General features: G+C 40.5%; 1 protein-coding gene across 1 annotated transcript; it reads right to left on the bottom strand.

Annotated features, from left to right (window-relative positions):
• Positions 1-632: 632 nt before the first annotated feature.
• On the bottom strand, positions 633-24,710 carry Srpx2 (sushi repeat containing protein X-linked 2). The gene is made up of 11 exons (XM_026410514.2): positions 24,418-24,710; positions 22,610-22,821; positions 17,937-18,017; positions 9,251-9,442; positions 6,992-7,168; positions 6,573-6,699; positions 6,294-6,415; positions 5,303-5,482; positions 4,848-4,981; positions 2,217-2,338; positions 633-1,200 (listed from the first exon to the last, which is right to left on the bottom strand). The coding sequence occupies exons 2-11, from the start codon at positions 22,689-22,691 to the stop codon at positions 1,020-1,022; spliced, it is 1,398 nt and encodes a 465-aa protein (XP_026266299.1). The 5' UTR covers positions 22,692-22,821; positions 24,418-24,710; the 3' UTR covers positions 633-1,019.
• Positions 24,711-25,356: the final 646 nt, after the last annotated feature.

The raw sequence follows: 25,356 nt of genomic DNA, 5'->3' as shown, positions 1-25,356 counted from the left end.
TGCAGGGCCATGGGTTCATCCCCTAGCTCACACATATACATATAAAACAAACAAAAACCAGGACTCTGTGGCTCCATTTTCTAAAAGCCCAATAACCCATCCTCAATTTACTTTCAGGCCTGCTCCTTAAGACTTGACTTTGTGCCACTGTAGCTCCCACCTGCTCTGTGGCTATCTGAGGAAGTTAATATCAGAGGTGGAGTCTGCTTTCTTTCCCTACTATCTTCAGTGGTAGTTTTGAAGTACCCTAGATCATGGAATGGGAAGGAGGTTCCCCTAATGAAGGAACAATACTGTCTACCTTTTGTTATGGGGGAATGGAGGCCTCAGTAGGTAGAGGTTCTTGCCTGTGAGCCAGCTGGAAGGGCCAGGAGAAAGCATTATGCTGTGACTAGCTATTTCTTCTCAAACTCCCTCCTATGGCAATGTTTTTGTAACTCTTGATGAAGCAATAGTTCAAACAATATTTTAGCCCAATGCCCTACAAGGGGAAATGACAAATAGGTTCAAGAATGTTTTGTAGGTCCATGCCATCCCATCCCAGTCATAGAGATAGTTACATTGTAAGGAAAATGCAGCTACACTTCTTGAAGTGTACTGGATGTCTTTTGCAATGGTGCTGCCCTCTGCTGTCACCTCAGGGTATAGAAAGCATTTAAAACACAACTGGTAAGTGAATCAATTTAGAATTTACTTATCTGAAAGACTTTGGAGAGCAGGGCAGAGGCCCGGATTAGGAAATGAAGACTTCCTACCCCCAATGCACTGCTCAAAGCCTGTACTCAGTCCCTGCTTAGCTTTGGAGTCTCCTCCAGTGCTAATTGAATCATAGACTTGCTTAGGGAAACTATGGCACAGTCCTAAAATGATGTCTAGAAATATCTCTGGATTGGCAAACCTCACTCACCTCAGAGTCCTGTCCCTAGAACTGTGGGAAACAATTTCTTTCTTTTATTAGGCCTCAGTTTCAGCTAACTAGGGGAATTTTCCCTTGACATCAACCTTGCCCTGGTTCAAGTTCACTCGCAGACATCCCTTTGCTCCCGGCGCTGGATCAGTTCCTGGTTGCTGAGCAAGTAGTCATCAATGAATGTGAAGATTTCCTCAGGGGTTACAGGTTCCATGTAGCGTTCCCGATCAATACCCTGCTTGTCAATCAACACCATATTGAAGTAGGAGCGAGTAAGGCGCTGAAATTGCCTAGAGAGAGCAGCCCAGGAAGGTGTGAGCATTTGTCCCACAGGGCTCTACTACCCTCTGATCTTTCACAGCTCCACTGATGGACTAGTTCCTCCCAAATCCCATCTCCATCCCCTCTACTACCTATCTATCTCAAGTTCCTTTGCTTTTTTCCGCTGAAGTCCAAATCTTGCTGATTCTATGTGTTTAGCACTGCTAAGCTCTCCCTTCCTCATCCCAGCTGGGGCAACTTTGTTATTACCAGGCTGTGCTTCTATTGTAGACTCCTTTAATCAGGACTAAGAATCCTGCATGGAATAACTCCAGGGGTGCCCATCATAGACACCATGATACACATGCACATTATACATGGCAGCCCTGAAGGTGATAAATACTACCTGATTAACTATTCCATCCAAGGCTGCAAGTCTGCAGTGTCCTTCCTCTGAGTATTTCCTAGTCTTTCTAATTGAGACTGAATATCCCCACTAATATTGAGCCTTGGAGGCAGGTATTGTTTCTAGAACAGACAACACAGATGGCTTTACTGTCCCTGAGTATATGTGGAAGCACTGGAAGGCTGATAATATATAGATGATGAGAAAAGTCAACTTCTACCACCTGTCACTTCTAACCTCTTCCCTATGGGCTGATGAATACGATTCAGATTTTAGTGCCTAAAGAAGCCTTTTGGAGACAGAAGGTAAAAAGAGAAAGTCATGAAGCAACAGAATCTCAGGCTGCTATGAGTCAAGTTTGGGTTAACTATCTCAGTCCTGACTGTGCTTCAAAGTTATCTGAGGTGCCATTATAAAAAAACACAAAGGTGGGGCCTGGTAATTGCATTTTCAAGCCCCATTTGATTCACATGCCTTGCCAGTGTTAAGAATCACTCTCTGGTCTTACCTAATGCATCCATAAGAGTTCAAACACAAGAAGTAACTCAAGAGAGTAGTTTTGTCACAACCCTCTGTTGCTAGTGTCCTTCCTGCCTAGGGTTTCTGCCCATCCTCAACCTATAGTCTCCCAGCCTGGACCTGAGCTCCTCGATGATGCTGGCTGACAGCTGTTGCTCCCGGATGCGCCCCACCTCCTGAGGTGGCTGCCCCACCAGCTCAATGATGGTCACATGCCGCAGGTCCAGTCCACAGGTGGATTGCTGGGAAGAGGGAGAGAACATTTAATGGAACAGGCCTTTTCCCTTGAATCTCAGGCTACTTGATTGATTCCTTCTGAGACCACATGAGGCAGTGTGGGACAGGAGGGGCTTCTCCTGCAATGATCACACAATCATAGGATCACACAATCATAGGATCACACTGATCACAATATGAGATCTACAAAACCTTTTTCTTCCATCAGTCCTACAAAATTGTTCCATTCCTTCTACTGAAGTGTATGAAACTGGTTATACAATGAGGAATAGAAAAGAGAAGCATTATTATTAAGCTGCTACTTCGGGAACAATCATTGCTTAGCTTTTCATAGGTTTTAAACTACTTAGGATATTAATGGATGGCTATTGTGATATGATAATAATGACTATTGTTTCTTTTTTTTTTAAAGAGAGAGTGAGAGAGGAGAGAGAGAGAGAGAGAGAGAGAGAGAGAGAGAGAGAGAGAGAGAATTTTTTTTTAAATATTTATTTTTTAGTTCTCTGCGGACACAACATCTTTGTTGGTATGCGGTGCTGAGGATCAAACCCGGGCCGCACGCATGCCAGGCGAGTGCGCTACCGCTTGAGCCACATCCCCAGCCCCGACTATTGTTTCTTATTTATTTACATTTATTTAATACTTTGTAGAAATCAACTAATTTAATCCTTACAACAGACCTAACAAGGTAGGTGGTGTCATTCTGAAGAGGCAAAAGTAACTTGCCCAAATTTGTATGACAATAAGATTCAGACTGAGGACTTAAACCACTTACCCAAGTATGTCCTCTTTATCACTAGGCTACATCCCAGGGCCTTCTCTCAGTCGATTTATCCAAAATAATTGCCAATGGTCTTTATCCCCTTAATTGCCTTCTGGGTAGCAAAATCCTATAACCCTACCTATACTGGCTCTTTGTCCTGCTTTGTACAGTAAGGTTTCCTATTAGCCAGTTGCCAGAATGAGGCTTAAAGTGGTATTGAACATTCCCTGGTGCCCCACATCTGTTTTGCCTTTGATCTCCTCCTCTCATCCTGACCTCAAAGTCACTGTCCTTGCTGGCAGAATCCTTTTTTTTTTTCTTGCTTCCCATTAAACTAAACTGTTGACTTTGTCTGTTTTTTTGGGATCCAAGGAGATATAAGGTCCTTTTTGGTCTAGACTCCCAGGTTCACCTTTTTGGCTAAATTGCTGCCGTCATGGGCCTTTTAACATTGACTTGACAACTTCTATGATTCAACCTTTAGGAAACCCCTAAATAGCTGCTTAATTTACCTAAATATTTGGCCCCTTGAAGCTCCCTAGAACCACTTAGTCATGTCAGAACATTCTTTTTAGAAACCTAGTGTGTTCTTTTTATAAGTCCTCATGGTCATATCTATTCTGTCCTATTTACCTCTCCTTTTCCCAACAGTGAGTTTGGCTAGGTATCTCTTAGTATGTTAAAAATAATTTTTATGGTTTGGATATGAGGTATCCCCCAAAAAAAGCTCCTATGTTAAGGCAGGGGGTGAAATGATTAGATTATGAGTGCCATAATCTAATCAGTGGATTAATCCACTTGATGGATGAATAATTTGAAAGGACCACTATATGGTTGGTAACTGTAAGCAAGTAGAATGTGGCTGGAAGAAGTAGGTAACTGGGAATGTGCCCTTGGGGGTTATATATTTTTGTCCCTGTTTCCCTGTAACTGCTTGCATGTTCCCTGGATGCCATGAGCTCAGGAGTTTTCCTCTGCTTTGCCCTTTTTCCATGATGTTCTGCTTTACCTCAGACCCAGAGCAATGGAGTAGGCCAACTATGAACTGAACCCCTGAAACTATGATCCTAAAATAAACTTTCAATTGCTAAATCAGTCATAGCGATGCAAAGCTAACACAATCATCATACAACTTTATTTTGACTTTGAGATACCACAATCACTGTCCTAATGGTAGTGATTGAGAGCACAAACACTGGAGCTAGACTGCCTGGGTTCAATCCCAGGTGTACCACTTACTATATAGTGACTCTGAGTAAATCACTTAATCTCACTATGTCTCAGTTCCCCCACCTATTTAATGGAGATTATAATAGCATATACCTTACAAGGACTATTGTGAGAATTAGATGAGTATATGCAAAACATGTAGATCAGAACCAGGTTCTGATCTAAGTGTTCCTTAGTGCTATTATTTCTTGAAAACACAAATGGATTTAACTCCTAGAATTGACATTTGATCTTATCTGTCTTATAAGTCTCTCTAGAGTGCTTTGTCACACTCCCTTCCCAACCTTCACCCAGTCCCCCAAAAGTCACATCTACCACTTTAGTGGCCTTGTTGCCTTTTCAGTAAAAGCACAGCAGTTTTTAGCAATCTACTAAATACATCTATGATATAACTGATCAAATGCTACCAAGTAAAAGTTTGAAGAAGTGGGATTTGTGCTGCAGAAAGCAATAATTTGATTTGAGAAAGATAAGAGGGTAAAATAAAGGAGCTAAGTCCTCATTAGGGGAGCGGGCCTTACCTGTAGCATAGAGATTTGCATTTTATAATATCGGTTGGAGGGATCAGGAGCTGAGATGATCAGGAGTCGCTGTTTCTCATAGAACTGATCCAGGAGGCCAGCAGCTGAGTTGACATTGACATTAATCTTCATGGCTAGGGCAGATGTAGATGGCCAGTCAGAGACTGTCCTTTTCCTTCACCTGATTGGGTAATGCTAACATCTTGAGGAGTTCCAGTTTTTGAATTAATCTTTCTGGTTGTTTCTCCCTTCCCTGGAAAGAAATCCTGAAAGAAACTTGGAGATTTTAAACTCTTCTTGGGGTAGGCATATTCTAGGTGGAATGTTGCCCCTCATAATAGATGTGTCTCAGAAGCCCCTATTCCCACATCATTCACATCACTATTAGACCCCTAAGCTATGGGGGAATCCTCCAGGGTACCCTTGATTAATTCCCATTTCCTGATTTCACTCACGAGTACAGATAGGTGGTGATCCTGACCACTGACGACTGGACTGGCAGACCCGGGAGGGGGTTCCCTGGCGCTCATAACCACCATCACAGTGGTATTCACAGGTGGCACCATAGTTGTCGCCTGCTGAGGTGCAGGTGAGGTAGCCATGCTGCGGTGGTTTCAGAACTGGGCAGCGTCTCACTGTCAGGGAGAAATTCAAGTTAGGGATTATGGTGTTTCTAGAAGGTGCCTACTCTGGGCTTTCTAGAGCAAGAGACTTGAGATCATCAGGATGATTTTTCTATATTTCCAATGATTGGAGATAGAGCAAGAATTTTCCTTTCTTAAGGAATTAAATTTGAAATACAAACAGAGACTAGAAACACCGGTTAATATATACATTGTCTTAAAAAATCTATCAATCTGTGAAAGAAAATATTGTCATCTATGTTTGCAGATACTATGATGCCCTGTATGAATATGATCACCTTGCAGAATTACTTTTTATAGTAGAAATAAGTTGGAAGAGTGGTAAATGTCCATGATTGGGAGGATTAATCAAATCATTATATATTCTTAGAGCATAATGTTATGCTGTCATTGATAATATTTCTGAAGAAATTTTAAAGAATATGGGAGGGCTGGGGTTGTGGCTCAGCGGTAGAGTGCTTGCCTGGCATGTGTGAGACACTGGGTTTGATCCTCAGCACCACATAACAATGAATAAAAATAAAATAAAAGTATTGTGTCCATCTACAACTATTTTTTTAAAAAAGAAAAGAAATGGATACAGAGTATCTTCATGAATTTTATCTAGTTTTAGGAGAATAAGAAAAAAGAGTCAAAGTTTTTGTAGCATTTGTATGTACATGTAATGGAAGCTTCATTAATGAACCTGTTTTGGTGAAGTCTGTTTCAGGCATAGAGAGGAGAGGGTCATTGTGGGCTTATAGAAACTCAGGGTAGAGCAGGAACAATGAACAATGTAAAAACCGAAGAATTTTCTTCTGACCTTGTACTTTCACAATGAACTTGCAGCTGGCCCGGTTATAAGCTCGGTCATAGGCGGTGTAACGAATCACATACTCTCCTTCAGGAAAGTGAGAACCAGGCTCTGGGCCCCGAAGTGTTACCCTGATTGAGATAGGATGAAGGAGCTACTGAGGAAAAAGATACTTAGAATTGAGATCTGAAGAACATCATCACTGTGGTCTCAGCCTGTACAGTTTCAATATGAACAGACTGAGGGACTGGGAGATGCTGTTGGAAAGCATGTGTTACTGAAGCTCACCTGGTGATGGTACCATCAGCAGAATCTTTCACCACTGGTGGGTCCCAGTAGACTCTAGCAGTCAGTTTCTCTGGCTCTGCTATCTTCTCACGTGAGTGGGGACAATGGATCTTGGGAGGATCTATGTCTATGAAGGTCAAAAATCAAGTGTCAATTTGTGGGCCCCCTGTCTTCCCTGGAGGGGACCCATTGAAACAATACCACACACCACTGGGTAAGTAGGAAGTTCAAGGTTTTCAGAGAAACTGGGGAAAGAAGCCTGACTCTAGGGGGAAGTAATCATTTTGTGAGGCTTGTGCTCATGGGGCCCCCTTCATAGTGAGCAGGAATATCTTTGCAATTAGAATTCCATTTTGCTTGTGGACATAATGCTAGGATGACTCTTTGCAACAGGAAAAATAGGAGCAACTGGCATTTACCTACACATACAGGCTCGCCTCCACTCCATCGCCCATCTTCCATGCAGATTCGGCTGCGGTCACCTTCTAGGTGGTAGCCACTAGAACAACTATAGTCACAGCGGGAGTCAAGAAGCACTCCATTTGTGCAGCTGTAGGTGCCACTAGCGATGAATGGCAGTGCATGACATCTCATCTCTAAGAGAGAAGCAAGTGGCAAGCTCAGTGGCCTGTGGGACTAACTGGAGGTGATGCATCTAGCTCATGGAGAACCATATCAGAGACAATGAATATACAGAAACCTGACCCAAACTGCTTTACATTTTTATGCCACACTGCTTTCCCCCTGAACTGCCTTTTTAATTTTCATATTACAAGGTGTAGAAGCACTCTTGGTGTATGTGCAAGGGGGTGGGGGTGTCTCAAAGAAGTAAATTACTTGCCCAAGCACGTGAACTTGGCATGCCAGCTCTACCTCTTATTTGCTCTATGACTTGAAAAATTGCCTAATCTCTATTAGACTCAGTGGTTTTTTTTAATTGTAAAATGTGTATGCTTCACAACATTGTTGTACAAATTAACAGATACAATGCCTATAAACCTCTAGGTTCATTTAGAGCCTCAGCAGTTGTTAGTTTTCATCTCTTGATCCTCAGATGCTATAAGCTCTTGAGTATGCTCAAAGCTTCTTTTGAGTATCATTCCTATACTTGCACAGCCACTTCTCACTTACATGCCAGAGTGGGATGGCTTTATGTCCATGTGATAGTACAAGTCAGGCCAGTGCCTGGAGAGCCAGGTGTGGTGGTATTTGATTAAGGAGGAATCTGTGTGCTTTAGATACCATGTGGTGTATCAGAGACTGCCACTATGAAATAATTGTAAGCCTATGTTTGTGGAAGTCTTGTTTGTGATAACTGATACTTAAGAGAAGTAGGGCTATATATTTCTTTAGATTGTCTTAGTTCAAATCCTACATAAGTTGAATATTTGAAACTTTGAATGAAGATTCTATAAAAGCTACTTTCGTTTTGTTTCTTGGCCAAACCAGATTTCAAGTTTATTGCCTTTTTTTGTTTTCCAATATCTGATATGTAAAAACCTATGCAAAAATGATCTCCTTGAAATCAGAGCCAAGAGAAAAGTTTGTGTCTTCAGATGAATTTGTTTGCTTAGTATTATATGACAGTGAAAATAATAGATCCAAAGTGTTTGTCCTTTTGTTTCTTACAAGGAAGCTCAAAGCTAGATTTAGTGCTCAATGTAATAATCAACTCAATCTAGGAACCTGGAAATATGCATGTCTCCATTCTTTTAACTGGTTTTATGCTTGCTTATAATTTATAGCTTTGTTTATTTCAATTTGTCAGGCCAATTCAAATTTATTTTGGAAATAATGGGGTTTAAATCCTAAAACAACTTAATTACAGTCACCCAGAGGATAGTACTGACTTCTTTCTGGCTATCAGGCTTCTCCTCTACTCCACACCACCTTCTCTGACCAACCTCATTTCTCTGAATGCTCAGTCCTCTGTGTCCAGGTATACAGCATTCATGTGCACACATTTCTATCCCATTAGGCTATAAGTGGCCTGAGGGTAGGTGAGGAATTGAGTAAGCTCTTGCAGTGATCAATACAGGCCCCCTATACAATACAGGATGTCCTACAAATTGTATTCAGTGATGGACACATGAATATTCAAAGCTCATCTGCTAAAAGGAGGTAGACTATGGAGTTTGAATAATAGCTGGGGGTTTGGATGTTAAAGGGAGACATGGTTTGGAATGTGTGTCTATTAATATCCTCATATCCTAACCTTAGGGATTCTCCTTTCTGACTTTTGGGAGAAAATGAAGAATAGCAGACGTTTCATAGCTTCACTGGCAAGGCATTCTAAGGTTATAGGCCAGGAAGAACACAACTTGACCACAAATGGGAAAGAATCTGAAACTGTAAATCCTCCAGAACTACAAAAGAAGGCCCAGTTCCACATCACGCCTTGGGGTCAAGCCTTAGCCTCCTACATGCACTTCTGAGTTCCCTGAGTTGGAATGGCTGGCTGCTACTTAAATTCCCAAATCACTCAGACAGTAACTACAGGAATAGAAAATAAAGTAGAATGTTAGGATGAGGAAATGCCTCAATGGAGGGGGGGAGGCTCTGGAAAATTCTCAATTTAAACTTGAAAGAAAGGCATAATAACACCTTCAGGGAGATACCCTCAGTGACTGGCTGGCATCTCTCATGCTCATGTCAGCATGTGCACACATGCAACTTACGCCTGCAGTAGGCAGTTCCAGACCAACGGCGATTTGGCAGGCATTGCACTGATCTCCGTCCAATCAGTCGAAAGCCACGATCACAGGAGAGCTCGCAACGAGTACCTAGGCTACTGTGATAATTTCCTCCCCTTGGTGAGTAGCATGTGGCTTCTCCATCCTGGATATTTAATGTGTAACACCATCGGGGGACTGTAGCAACAGGAGAAAAGTAAGCTAGAATCATAATAATTAAGACAGTATGGTGTTGGTAAAAGGGCAGTAACATATCAATGGGACAGAACAGCGATCTCAGAAATAGATCTACACCAGTGTACCAAAATGATTTTTTGACAAAGTTACCAAAACAATACAATGGAGGAAAGGACCTTTCAGACAAATGGAGCTGGAACAATTGAAACTTCATAGGAAGACAGGAGAGAGAGAAAGAAAAGAAAAGAAAGAAAACGAGGGAAAGAAAAGAAAGGGGAAAAAAAGAAAAGACAATCTAATACAAGAAATTATACAAAAATTAATTCAAAATGGATGATGGACTTAAGTGTAAAAAAGAAAAATACAAAACTTGTAGGAAAAAAACATAGTAGAAAATCACTGGGAATGAGGAGTAGGCGAAAAAGTCTAAAATATAACACCAAAACTGCAATTCATAAAAAGTCAATAAGTTGGACATTGTTAAAATTAAAATATTTTGCTCTATGAAAGACACTATTAAGAGATCAAAGACAAGGCACAAATTGGTAGAAAATAGTTGCAAACTACATATCCAACAAAAGACTAATATCTCAAATATAAAAAGAACTATCAAAAGTCAACAGTAAAAAAACCAAACAATCCAGCTATAACATGGACAAAGGATGAACAGGTATATTACCAAAGTACTGATGGTAAATAAGCACATGAAAATGTGTTGAGCATTATTAGACATTAAAAATGCAAATTAAAACCACAATGAGATATCATTAATAGAAACATTAGAATGTCTAAATTTTTAAAAATGGCAGTAACAAAGAGAGACATTGGAACTCTCATACATGGCTGGTGGAAATGCAAAAACACAGCTGCCTTTGAAAATAATTTAGTAGTTTCTTATGAAGGTAATAATAAATCTTATTGCAAAGAAAATATGTTTACTAAATGATTTTGAAATACACTTTAAGGTATTTTCCCAAGTGAAATGAAAACCTGAGTTCACACCAAAATCCTATACAGAAAAGTTTTTTTTTTGATGTGCTATTTTTTTAAAGTTAAAATGAATCTCATTATCATGTACATCCACAAGACTGGGATCCTAATTAGAATAAGATATATTCCAACCTTGTATATTCTACTGTCATGTATAAAAAGAACAAATTAAAATTTTGAAAATAATATTTTAATATACACAAATGTTTAAAGTTATTCTATCATAATTGCCAAAAGCTGGAAATAGATGTCTTTCTATAGGTGAATGATTAAACTAACTTTAGTTTCTCCATATACAAGAATGAAGTGCTGATACATGCAACAACATAAATAAATCTCAAAAGCAGTTTGGGAAGTGAAGGAAGCCAGATTCCAAAGACTGCATTTTGTAGGATTCCATTATATGACAAAGCTATAGAGACACATTCAGGCAAAAATATAGGGACAGGGTGCAGATCAGTGGTTGTTGAAGATGAGGGGTTGAGGTCAGGGATAATCTCAAAGGAGTAGCACTGGGCAAGTTTTGGAGGCAATGTAAGTATTTTGTATTATCTTGGCTGTTATCCCACTCTATGCATTTGTCAAAACACACAGAACTATATTCCCCCCCAAATGAAGTCTACTATATGTGAATGTAAAACAAAAAAAAATAAAACACAAAAATATACATTAGAAACAGAAAAGGAATGTGACAGCAAAGAAGGTTGCTTAGAAATGAAAGTCCAATCTCAGTTCAGTACTCAGCAAAAGAGGTTACAGAGCATCATAAAGATGCCTCACAGACTGTACAAAATAAATAAATGACTCTTCAATGGGTTTGGATTTTAAAGAGACACATGTAAACAAATGGAGGGCCACCTGTCCAAGGAGGTTTATACAGCATGTACCACATCTGTTTGCCTAAGGTTGGGAAGATTAAAGCCCCATGTGAGCTGATTTGATTCCCAAATCCTAAGGACAAAAACAAACAAACAAACAAACAAAACCCAAACCACTCTGAGACTTAACAAAAAAGCACATCAGGAGCTATAGGATAAAAGAAAGGCTGGAGCTTCTGCTTGAGTGCAGCTGGAGAATGAAGACAGATGACAGAGAGAAAACTATTCTTCAACTAACGCCACGTTTGGGGCTCCCAGTATTAGTTTCAAGCCTGTGGCAGTGACAGGCTGCCATCTGGAGACACCATCTCCAAATTACAGAAAGTCTCTTAAGCACTATAGTTGCAGAGCTGTTGATTATAAGGCCACAACACATATTACAACGACCTTAAATGGGAGGTTGGGACCTCAGCAATCACTTCCATCCTAATTTTTCTCTTATTCCATCAAGGAAAATACACATCAGATTGAAACTGATTAAAAAAAAGCAAGCATGGTAAAGGGAAATAGAAAGCTTAGGATAAATACTGAGATAGTAAGAGAGGTCTAGCTATTGTAAATAAGTTCAAATTTGCTGGCCCAGAGGAATCCTGGCATAAAGAAAAAACATTGGAAGGCTGGTAAAGGGCAAAGCAACAACAATCCCCATTTTCAAATAAGAAAGAAGGTAGCCTCTTAGAACTATAGCCTGGTGACACTGAAAGCATAGTTTTCTAGAATATTTAAAGGTATGACTTATGATCTGTTAGAGAAGTAATGATCTCCAGGAGCACTCAAGAACAAGTAATTGCAGACTGACCTCATTTCCTTTTTGGGTAGGCCACCAGACTGGTAGAACAGGAGAAATGAAGTGAAGCATGTGTCAATACTTTTCATGCCAGTGATGTGGATGAGAGGAAGAAATATGGGAGGGGTGACAATACAGTTAGAGAGATTCATAACTGGCTGAACAACTGTACCCAAAGAATGCCAATGGGAAACTGAAACTAAGAACATGGTTAAATAATGCATGGTAGCTGGGTTTGGTGGCACATGACTATTACAACCAATAATAGCCATTTGGGAGGCTGAGGCAGAAGGATGGCAAGTTTGAGGCCAATCCAGCAATTTACTGAGGATCTAAGTGACTCAAAATAAAAAATAAAAATGTCTGGGGGAATGTGGCTCAGTAGTTAAGTGCCCCAGGATTCAATCCACAAAACAAAACAAAAAAATTAAATACTGTATGGTGAGAATGTCTGTTTGGAAATGTGTGTTAGTCTATATTGAGTACTTACTATAACTAGGTACCATACTACATAATTTTCCTTCATATACATCACCTCATATAGTTCCCCCAACAGCCCTCTGAGGTTAAGTAGGTATTTAGACTTATTTTATAGATGAGTAAGTAACTTTCCCAGGGTCCCTCAGCAAATAAGAAATAGGGCTGAGATTTAGACCAGAACATTTTCTTCTCTAAAACCCATGTTTTTTCTAAGTACTAAATTTGCTACTGCAGCAGCTAATTTGAAGGGTATATTGACCTTTTTGAAGAGGTAATGTATGCATATGGGTCAAACCCCCCAGAGTATAATATATTACCCAATAAAATGTCCCCACCCAATCCTACTTTCGTTCTAAGACCCCATTGTTAATAGTTTCTTTATGCATATAATGCAAATGTTGGTACAGCATCTTGTTTCCCCTCCTTTATAACACATGGAGCAGTATATCATGTCTATTGTTGCCACCATTGCTTTTTTTGGTATGTTGTTGTGGCTTGAACCATGCCAGGGCTTCACACATACCAGGAAAATGCTCTACCATTGAACTATACCTCCAGCTCCTACCATTACCTTTTAAAAAAAATAAAATGAATTTTGTAGCTTAGAAATATTTCCATATCACTACCTAGTAAGGATGTGATTTGTTTAAATGAAATAACATAAAATATTTAGTACACTGACTGGCACATAATAAGAGTTTGTCCAGGGCCAAAGAGCTATAAGGGTTCTCTCTTTTTAAAAAGGCTTGTAATGAAAAGAGCACTGACAACAGGTTTGAAAGGTCCTTCTCTGTAATTACCTTCAGATAACCCAGGCAGAGTGACTAGTTTGCTCAGGGCTGAAGCAAGCTGTGAGGAAAGCAGCAGCCCAGCAGACTGAGGGTGCACCTGACTCCAAGCTGTTTCATGATAAGGGAATAACAGGAAATGCAAGATTAGTAAAAATGGTACCAAACTACTTGGGCAGTTTGCTCTACAATAATCTTATGTTTTTTATTGCTTAGCAGTTGTTTTTATCTTTTTTCTTTTTAGATAATGAGTTACATTTTTAAAATATCTTTAAAAACATTTTTTTTTTAGTTGCAGATGGACAATATCTTATTTTTTTATCCTTATGTGGTGCTGAGGCTCGAACCCAGTGCCTCACACATGCCAGGTGAGTGCTCTACCATTGAGCTATAGCCCCAGCCCCAGTGAGTTACATTTTCAATGAAAGAGATGAAATAAGATGGCTCTGAAGTCAGACAGACCTGAGTTTAAATCCCTGTTTTGTGGGGCTGTGGCTGTGGCTCAGTGGCAGAGTGCTTGCCTGTCATGTGTGGAGCACTGGGTTCAATCCTCAGCACCACAAACAAAATTAAGCAAATAAAATAAAGTCATGGTGTCCATCAACAGCTACAAAATAATTTTTAAAAAATAAATAAATTCCTGTTTTGTCTCCTCTAAGCTCTGTGACCCTAAATTTAACTTCCATGAGCTTAGTTTCCTGATCTGTAAAACAAGGGATAATAAATCAATTCTATAGAGCTGTGGTAAGAATCAATTAACACTACACATGTAAAATATCTAGTCCTATGAATGATATTTCCTAAATCAGTGTCTGGGTTTGAGCCCCTGTCTCATCAGTATTCAAATAACAACACATTGTGATTTCCAGTGTCTTGGCATGTAGCTGTGACACATATGATTGTCATCTGGGACACCAAATTACAGAAAGTCCTTAATCACTACAGTTGCAGAGCTGTTGATTATGAAGTGACAAGGGTCTTACAAGGGAGGTTGGGACCTCAGGTTGTACTTTTCCTGGCTACTCCTTTCCACTCATCATTAATAACAATGTTTGATTCATTTTATGTCCTGAGAGTAAGTCCTAAAGAGAGCTATAAGACATTAGATCCCAAGGTCAAATGTTGCCATGTGACTTATATTTTTCTTTTTTTGGTACTGGGGATTGAATCCAGAGGCACTTTACAACTGAACCACATCCTCAGCCCTTTTTACTTTTTATTTTGAGACAGGGTCTTGTTAACTTGCTTAGAGCCTCACTAAGTTGCCAAGGCTGACCTTGATCATGCAATCAATCCTTCTGCCTCAGCCTCCTGAGTCAGTGGGATTACAGGTGTGCACCACCACACCTGACTGACTTATATTTTTCTAAAGGTCTTTTTGCTAATTTAAAAATGGCCCATGAGGCAGATAATATTAATTATAGGGCTGCCAGACCCCTCAAAAATACCTTCTATGTTTGTTGCTTTTTTACTATCCCATTTAGAGTCTACAATCTGGTTTCTGTTCCTAGGATACTGACGGTCAGCATCTACTTTTAACATAGCTCTGTAGGAGTGATATTCATGGCTCCTTCTGTTAAATGGATAGATATTTTCTTAAGAGTAATAAAAAGTAGATCAAAGAGTCAGTACATGATGAATTGTTTAGGTAATAAATACTGATTTCATAAGAGGTATATAGTAGTACCTCTCAATATTCAGTGAGAGAGAGTAAGGAAAAGCTCACCCTGAATGAAGCACAGATTTCAAGTGGGGAGAAGGGTGAGAAGATGTCAAGCTGGGAAGACAGATGGAGACCAGATTCTGATTAAAAATTGTCATAGTGGAGCTGGGTATGTTGGCACATGCCTGGAATCCCAGTGGCTCAGGAGGCTGAGGAAGGAGGATCACAGATTTGAAGCCAGCCTCAGCAACTTAGTGAGGTACTAAGCATCTTAGCAAGACCTTGTCTCAAAATAAAAAATAAAGAAGGGCTGGGGATGTGGCTCAGTTGTTAAGGGTTGAAAAATGGTCATAGTGGGACACTAGGTTTAGGGGAGAAAAACATGAGTCAGAGAATGCAGTTAGGGGCAACTAGCATTATTCATGTGTGAAGTAATAAAACTTTTATTCCCATGTATTAATAATGAAGTGATAGGTCTTGGTGAATGAGAAAAAGGAACTATTAAAGGTGATGGGGATGATTAGAAGTGATACTGAGGTATTCTAACTAAGAGAATGTCAGAAGTAGGAAGGTCAACTGGTAGAACCTTCTTCAGGCAAGATTGAAGAATTTTGTTTTAGATATCTCCAAATGGAAGTGTCTAGCAGCAGTTGGAGATATAGTCCAGGAGCTTGAGACCAGTCAAGGTTGCCCAAGATCCCAGCTTCATTCTCTGTATTTTTGCCACCAGAGAACCCATCTTCTTTCTTGGCTTCAGCTATGAACAGAGTAATAAAATGTCATGGATCCCAAGGAAGAGGGGTTTAAAAGAAAGGGGCTTGCTCAGTGCTGCTGGAGGGACTGAGGAGACTAAAGCTCAAAGCCATGTGATTTGATCATGGGAGAGAATTACAGTCTTCAAGAGATGTTTCAGTTTGGAGATTAGTGGGTGGGTGGAAAACAGACTACAGGAAGTTTAGAATTTAGTGGGCACTGAGACAGAGGCAGTGGGTGTGGACCATTGATAACAAGAAGAGACAAAGTAACTAAAAAGTGGCATAGAAAAACCCAAAACTCTGATCATTTTTCCTACTGAAATGGTTTTGTCAAAGGTCACCTCCTTTTTGTTAAATAAAATTTCTCCCTTCGATGTGATCTCTTTGTAATACCTGACAGTTGATTTCTTAACCTTTCCATTTTCCTAAAACTCTCTTCTTATGTGCCTTCTGTAATATGATAGACACTACCCTGATCTTCTTTCATATGGCTGACTGCTAACTCTCTCTGCCTTGCTGACTCCTTTTTTCCTACTCATATCTACAGATGTCTTCTAAGGCTTTGACCTTGGCCTCTGCTTCCTCAGAGCCCATTCATCTAAGTCAGGGACTCACAAAGCTTCATATTTCCACTTCCAACTGTTCATAGAGTATCTTTACCAAACCAGTTTTTTTTTTTTTTTTTTTTTTTTTTTTGGTACTAGAGATTGAATCCAAGAGTGTATTACCACTGATCTATGTCCCTAGCCCTTTTTATTTTGAGACAGGGCTTTGCTAAATTGCTGAGTTTGTCCTCAGACTTACCTCAGCTTCTTGAGTTACTGGGATTACAGGTATGCACTCCTGCAGCCATCTCTAGCTTTTTTTTTTTTTTTTTAACTTTGTCTTTTAGAGGAGTCTTATAGTTCTCCTAGGTATTCAGACTGGATGCTTTCAGACATCAGTTTCTTTCTTTCTTGGTTCATCAAATCTATACCAAATCTTGGCCATTTTCTTTGAAATGTATCTGGGGTACATCTTTTTATTTTTAGTGCTGGAGATTGAACCCAGGGCTTTGCACATGCTAGGCAAGCACTCTACCACTGAGCTGCAACCCAGCCCATTCTACAGCATATCCTTATTCTCCATTTCAGTGCCACACTCTCAATCATCTCTAGCTAACATTACTATAACTGGTTCCTAGAGAGCCTCCCAGATGCGGGCTCTACTCTTCCCAATTCTTACTTTCTGAACAGAATAAGTAGGTTAGTGTTCTACGATTATCATTTACAATGTCGCTTCCCTCTGCAAAAACCTGTGATATGGTCCTTATATCTCTTAGCACAACAGCTAAACTTTTCTGCAATCACATGTTAAGCATAGAAACAGAGAATCAGAAATGGAAGGGATATTAGATATCACCTGGCCTAACCTTTCTTTTAATGCAGGAATCGTTATTTAGCATTTGTCACAGGTGGTCCGTTGCCTCTCCTTAGAATAGTGCCTATGTCATAAGGGCTTTCCTAATTTGATCTCACTCTTTATATTTAATTTTGTTCTCTATTACTCCCTTCACATTCCATCTCCTCCAGTCAGGCTATTTTTTTCTTAACTCCCTCCTGTAATGGGTCTGCTCTTACCTCCATATCTTTGGCCACCTCCTTTGCCAAGTGCCCTTCCCTCCCCTTTCCAGTTTTCAAAATCCTATTCATCATTGAAAGTCTAGCCTAAATGTCATCATTCATGAATTATTTCCCGGCTTCTTTGTCTCAACTCCCATTGCATTTACTGATACCAAAGTCTCATGCTTACTTGCTTGGCATGTGCTAATTTTATCCTCCCTTCACCCCCAACAGAATATCAGCTTTTTAAGGAGGATAAACCCCCTATCTTAGACTTTGCATCACACAATGGCTTACCTTGCATAGGATTAGGCATACATGGGGTACTCAGTCAATATTAAGGATTAATAATAGATGGACAACCTCAGGCTAGAAAGGTGAGGTCCCACAGCATGTCAGTAACCAAGTTCATGTTTAAAATCATAGCCTCAATAATTCATTGTGCTGCATTTTTGGCACATATGAGCCAAGCCTGGAGGAGGATGCTTCAGGGAAGAGCCTGGGCCTGAGGCCAGGGAGAGAGTGTTCCTGAGATTGAAAAGTGAAGATTACCTCTGTAGTCTAGGGCAGGAGCCCGTGGGACCTCTTCTGCATAGACTTCATTGTAGCTTTCATCTGGATAGTAGCCTGAGCCTATAAAAAAGAAGACAGTATCAAGATGGTGTGTGTATTTCTTCCTAAATTCTTCCCAGCTCCCCCACAACTTTGTTGTGGGTCAGGGAGCCAAATGACTTGCAAACTTGTATTAACTTACTGTGGGTGGCCCTCAGTATATAAGAGGATCACTGTAAAAGGCAAGCTCATGGTCAGGGAACACAGTAATAGCACTGAAAGACTCCTTTCAAAAGAAAAATAATTAAAATTCTTGACCATCCAGCAGTCCTGTCAATCTGGATTATAAGTGATCCATTTCCTTGATGCAACCTGAGATTCTTGGTGAGACACTGATGACCAAACTAAGAAGATGGACCCTTGTCTCAGGTAGGAGGAAAAAAGAAAGCCAAAGTGTCTTCCTTCTGCTAGTGACAGGCCTGCTCAAAGTCCTCAGAGGAAAATAGTTCAAGCTCCCATTAGCCTACAGGGCAGGGGTATTTTTGTCACCTGTCTGCTATTGCTGGGGGTGGCATGCCAAGGCAGAGATGGATGGCTCAAAAGGCAAGAAGGAATGAGAACAGTCTCATGAGAACTTTGTCCTGGTTTGGGAAAATACGGAGGCAGAATACTTTCTGTTTCTTTTACTTTTTTGTTTTGTTTTGTTTTGAAGTGCTGGGGATAGAGTCCAGGGCCTCATTCGTGCTAAGCAAGCCCTCTATCACTGAGTTATAACCCAGCCCAAGGCAAAGTCCTTTGGATAAATTTCCTGTTCCTGTAATCAGCAGGAGCTTTAGTAGGGAATGGCTGAACTAGAGGGCATTCTTAATCTACCTCCATCCAGTTAAGTGATTCATTCCCTGGTGGAGGCAGGTCTGCAGCTGTCTGGGAGACTAAACAGTATGTTCCACCAGACAGCAGGAAATCGGTCATGAATAGGAACTAATTGGAAAACAACTTGGTTCTTTCCGGAGTGAAGTTTCAGGAAACCCTTCTTCCAGCATGCCCTGAGCTCTAATGCACATAGGAATAGGATAACCAACCAGTGCTGAAGTCTGAGAGAATTCTCCATTTTTTAGGAGAAGGTGTGCTTTTAGAACAAGGCTGAGTTTTAGTGTCTGTGTAAACAGACCACAAGCTGGAGGCCTTCTCTCTGTGAAAATGAAGAGGGCCCCCTGCACTAAAGGGTGGAGCAGTGGGCTAGATGATGAAGTTCCTTTACTCTCCACAGGTCCAGATGGGGGTGGGGTGGGGAGTGTTGGGAAACCAGTCCAACTTGGTGAACAAGGGAATGAATCAAATTGAAAGTTTGCCTTATGAAATCATGTCCTTGTTGGTTTGCCTTCATTCCAAAGGAAAGAGTTCATTTTTTCTCTTTCCCTTTCGTGTTTTTTCTTTCTGTTTTCCCAATTAATTTCTTCTGGGTTCCCTTTATTTCTCCTTAGTCCTCATCTCCCCTGCTTTCTCTTTTCCCACATGGGAGGTTTCTTTGTGAGGCATGGAATTCTTGTCAGCTGTTTCAGTTTAGTACTAGCCTCAAAGCTTCACAGCTCCTGTAAACAGGAGACCAGAAGTGTGTGACTCCCTAAAGTATTAGGTCTCCCCGCTCTTGTTACAGAGCTAGCTTGGGAAGAAATGCTCAGCAGGGAGCAAACAGCTGTTTACCAGAAGAGAAAACAGGAGTGTCAGAGGTCTATGGCTGGATAACAATAACAGCAAGACAGCAATGACTGCCAACATCACTCAGCTCCTACTCTGGGTTAAGCATATGTTATGTCACTGTGATATCTCAATGGGGTAGATACTATTAACACTCTCCAATGTACAGAGCAAGAGGCTGGCTCAGAGTAATTAAGGAAGTTGCTAGTAAGTAGCAGAGTGGGCATTTCAGCTCAGGTCTATTTGACCCCTATTTTCTGAAGTCAGACATTCCACTAAAAATAATTGTAGAGGAGAGCTTTTGACAATGTGTAGCATGAATTAAAAAAAAAAAACCACAATCTTTTTTGGAATCCAGCTTTGTGTGTGTGTGTGTGTGTGTGTGTGTGTGTGTGTGTGTGTGTAGGGGGAGGAAGGCCACCAAGTGTTTTACATCAATCCAGAATTACAGGGGATGTGGAAAAACTGAGGAGAAGCTTCAATCAGATAATTACAGTCTCCACCAGCGTGCAGAGGTAGGTAGACCAGTGCCAAGTTTCCTTTGTACCAGGAATGGGCTCAGACCACTTAATACTTTATACCTCTGCATTTTCCCTCCTAGCCTGACTTTGAGTATTTTTATGCATATATTGGGATATTGAGGTGGAGTATAAGAATGAAACTAAAGTAGCAAACTCTCTACACTATTCTATTTGCATGTCCTTCATTGGCACTGGGGGATGGGCTTGGACAGCATTTCTCAATTCTTTAGATTAATGGGTGGTTGGTTACAGTGTGGTCTGTTACTGGGTTCCTTCAACTTCCATAGCACAGTTAGACCCTCTAAACATGGTCTTTCATAAAGGAATGGTTGGAAATGTAACTGATAGTTGAAGACTAAGATCTTCATTAATGCTTAGTTTATGATGACAAATACATTCTGACTTCCTGAATTGCACAGCTATGCCAATACACACTTTTAATCCTCTCTTGGCTTCATTTATATTTGCAAAATTTCCCACCCTTTGCTAATTATACCTGGATCCTTTTCCTGATTAACACAAAATTCTCACTTGGTTACTTTCCTTTGTTCCATTTCCACTAGAGCATAAAGCTGTACAATAGAAAAAAAAAAAAAACAGTACTGGATATATAGGGAGTGCTCCGTAAGTATTTGTTGGGTGAATGAACAAATGAATGGAGGAAAATCCAGTGGCTTAGCTAGCAAAGTAGGGGAGAACCATAGGACCCCAAATTATGTAGTCTCCTAAGAAGGATTTGCAGGGCTGTCAGACACCTCACCAGCCTGGGCTCCTCAGAAACAGCAGTGATTCACAGGAAAGTGGGGAGTGCCTCCTTTGCAAACAAGCCCTTTGAGACCCTCAAATGAATCTAAATTAAAAAACAAACAAACAACAAACAAAACATTTCCTCAGAACTCCAACAGTCCAAGGCTCTCTATTCTGGGAAAGGCAAAGGCCTTTGCATGCAATGAGGTTTCACACAGTTATTCAAATTTGGGTTTTGAGCCATCTATCTTTGTTCCCTTAGTCCTGTGATCTTTGCCTGGATTTTGGTCTTCCATGCTTGAACTGAAGTAAGTGGGAGGCTGGGGAGGACAGCTGCATATTTACCTCCTGGAGACTTGAGGCACCTTTAACCCCAAACAGTGTGTACTCTGCCAAGGGCTTCATTTGAATTTCTTCATCTCAATGTCAGCCCTTGTGTTTCACCCCCTACAAAGCCAGGTTAAGCCAAAAAGAGGAAGAAGTTTGCATATTTGTATGAAAGCTTGATGCAGCTGTTCCAGACAAACAAACCTACTGCCAAAGGCCTCCACCAGGAGCTAAGGGTATGTGGAAAATTTTAGCTGCAAAGACTGTGGCTGTGATGAGAGCAGTTTGTTATTTACTCATCTCTGGATATTTTCCTAACCCCAATGGTCGTGCCTGTCTCATTCCCCTATCCTCCACCCCCCAGTTCCTGTGAGGGCAGACACTACAGTCCACAGAATATTCTTAGCACTTGGAATGCCAGCTGGGCCCCATCAAAACCCTCTATATGTCAGTTCATTATCCTTCCCTCACCCCTACCCACCTCCCATTTTCTCTCTCCTCACTGAGTCCACTCTTGTAGCTCTCTGTCCCTGGGGACAGAGGGTGAAACATTGAGGAATCCAGAAATCTCCATCCCTTCTGAAGTAAGGAACAAGAAAAAGAAACTGGGAAATTCCTGATTAAGAGAATGTGATCTGTATTGCTATTAACAGCTTTACCAGAAAGGGGCTGTCACAATCTCATACATAAGGTCTGGGAGGTCGAAAGGGAGAGAAGAAGTATGATGGATTGCCTGTCTCCCCCATTTTTTTTTTCTAAAATGAGATAATTGGTCTAAGTTCGATTTTTGCAATATTTTTTTAAGGTGTTCTTATTTTTTTTAAAGATAGAGGAGAGAGAGAATTTTAATATTTATTTTTTTTTTTTTTAGTTTTGGGCGGACACAACATCTTGTTTGTATGTGGTGCTGAGGATCAAACCCTGGCCGCACGCATGCCAGGCGAGCGCGCTACCGCCTGAGCCACATCCCCAGCCCCCCCCTTTTTTTAAGGTATTTTTATTTTTTTGATTTTTGCAATATTGACAAGGGTATTTGAGTCATAATTTGAATAAAGATTTAACTCATAAAGAAATGATTAGGGAACAGTTTTTAGGAAGGTAAGTGCAAAAGCAGGTTAGACAATAGCTTAAAGGCCATACTGTCCAACCTCTTCAGCTTTATGCTCTCACAAACCCATTTTCAAACAGCTCTTGTTAGGGTGCCTCAAAGGCTATGCTTGGTAGCTAATTGGAATATTTGGCCATCTTTATTGCCCTTTAGTAGCTTTTCTTTATATCTAAAATAAAGATCTTTCATGATAGTCTAACTCTTCCCTTCTCCAGGTCTTGGTCTCAGTTCTGCCCTCCCTGGAAATAAAGGCCATCAGCTCTAGAACTTACCTGCATACCATGTTGGTGTCACTGCTGGAGTTAGGAAGAGCAGCAGAGAGATAGCTCCTCTTTGAATTAGTTGACCAACCATCCTTGAAAGGGAGGATTAGGGAAATAAAAAATAAGGGTATGTAGCCCAAAGTACCCAGATAAAGGAAAATGCTTTCAGAAGTCAGCCACCTATGAGCTTCCAAAAGTGAGAAGAAGCAGATGTATGGGATCTGTGAGGAAGAAGAAAGATTTTAAAATTAATAATGCCTGCCATACCATCCCCTACATAAAGATGTTCCACTTTATAGAATAACAAGACTATTATTATGGTCCCTTTTCCCCAGACATTAAATGATCTATCTTCAACTGATCCTGGTGGGATCAGATGAAGATGTTCCTTGGACCAAGTTATGGGGATGGACACTTAAGTTCAAGACCAGGAAAAGGCTAACATAAAGTCATATAGAACCAGAAGGGAATCTGGTGATCTAAAGAATGCCAGTTAATGGTTTCATTTATTCATCTAATATTTCTTAGCCATTGATGTGAGAAAGTATTAGCATATAGTCTAAGAGCTTGAATACTGAAGTTATACAGATCAGAATGTGAATCCAGTTTTGTCACCTATTAACTATGGGACCTTGGACAAATTCCTTAAATATTTGAGCCTCTATTTCCTCATCTATAAAATGGAAATAAGAATAGCATCTATCTTATAGAATATATTATTACCTGACATATAGGGAACTAATCAATATGTATTGAAATTATTTTTACCAACTTCACACTGGACAGGACTGGATGTTTACCTTCTCTAGTCTCCCAGGCAGTAACGATACCTTGGCTCTGTTCCTAGCTTTGGGTTTTGAGGCTTAGTGGTTTGGTAATGGCTTCTGACTTTCAAGTCCCGTCTAACCTTCTAGTTTTACCCTGCTGAGCCAACAGGAAGTCAGAGAGGTTAGGGTCCATGAGGAGAGGGTGAGCAGGTTCCAATTATCCTCTTACTTCCCAGTCTGCCTTCACTTTAATGGGATGGGAACTTTTTTGGTTCCAGTGGGCAAAAATTTCATAAATGACAGTATTAAAATTTGATGCCCATTGGTAAAAACTGGTCACTGGACATTTTTCAGCAAGGACCCACTCACCCACATGCTTTCAATGAAATGTCATGCTCAGAGGAGGAGTCAGTTCCAGAAACGCAAAAGCAAAATGATGGCAGACTCTGGCCAGCATCACTTTAGGACATTTTGTAGTTCCTTGCTACCTGGCTTCAGAGAGTGTCAATTAAGCTGAATAGAGAAAAAAAGTGAGAGTAAATAAGGGAGGTAAGGAAAATGGTAGAACGTAGAAAGGATGCTAGAAAGAAAAGAAAATCTGACAAAGCTAAAGAGGTGGATTGAAGAGGCAATAAAAGTAAAAAGGGATTAAAGAAAGAACCAGGGAAATGAACAGTTAGAAAATTATCACTGATCCTTTTCCCACATGTAGCCTCAATTCACTTCCTTTGTTCTGCAGCAGGGATTTTCCTTTTTTCAGACCTAATACTCAGTGTGACCCTTTACGTGCCCACCTCCTCCTCAATCTCAGACTGAAAATGTGACTCACCAGAGACAGCCATCCTTTATTGTGGGCTGAGAAGTTAGTGGGAACATTAGTCTGCAACCAGGTCAGGGTACAAATGAAAACAGCATGTGATCCAATTTCATAAAAGATCATCTTCTCCCCGTTCTAACCCCCAGTCATGTTGTCCAAGTCCTGGGTCTCCTTACCAGTCCATAGCTGTGAAATAAGGTAGAGTAGTATGAAGAGTTAATTGCAAATCTTACCTGTGTTATAGTTTTTTTGTGTTCTTTCTCTCTCCTCCTCTTTCTCTTTCCTTTCTGCTCCTCTCATCAGCCGAGGGGGGGAAAAAAAAACAACAAACTTCTACTTTAACATTCCTAGAACGAGTGGCTCCTGGTCTGTCTGGGCCTCCGGGATTCTGTTAACACTGCCCAGATGTTAGGACGTTAACATTTGCCAAAAGTTGCCTTAAAGCTATATTATCCCCAAAGCTATAGCTGTTCCTCCCTTAAAGAAGAGTTTTAGAGAGATGGGGAAGAAAAGACAGAAGGATTAAAAGAACTCCGTCTGTCTGCTGCAGAACAGGGGGAAGTGTGAATGGCACTGGCCCTAAGCCTGTGAGTATAGTGATGACTAACAGAGGCTGGTTAAAGGGCTTCCAGAGATGTGTTCTGCTGAAGAACACACTACTTTTTATTACTCAGCATTACATCAGGATTGAATGAAAAGGAATTTCACAAACTCCAAGGAAAAGAGAAGAGTGTTAGCTGGCTTTGACATTCCCTGGAGATTTCTTCTATAATTTCTTAGTACTCTCAAACTCCAAGTTGCCTTACCATCTATATGGTACAGGGTCAGGCACACTTTGAAATCCTTGTGCCAATGACCTCATTTCTCAGGACTTCAGTTTCTGATAAAATTATCTTTACAAAAAAAAAAAAAATTCCATGCACTTGTGTGTGGTGTTAGGAATTGAACCCAGGGCCTCCCACATGACAGTCAAGCATTCTACAACTGAGCTACCTCACTAACTTTACCATGCCTTTCTTGCCAGAAGAATCAAGACTGATTTTTCATATTAAGAATGGAGGAAAAGCATGCCTAGAGAAGCTTTTGTGGAATGATTTTAAGCAAATCTAAATGATACGTGCAAGGCAAATTTGTAGCCATTGCTAAATAGTTACCAGTCATCTCTGATGGAG

This window comes from Urocitellus parryii, chromosome X (genome assembly GCF_045843805.1).
Source record: "Urocitellus parryii isolate mUroPar1 chromosome X, mUroPar1.hap1, whole genome shotgun sequence".
Lineage (NCBI taxonomy): Eukaryota > Metazoa > Chordata > Mammalia > Rodentia > Sciuridae > Urocitellus > Urocitellus parryii.
Note: the sequence above shows the minus strand (reverse complement) of the source record. Positions and strands in the feature narration are given on the sequence as shown.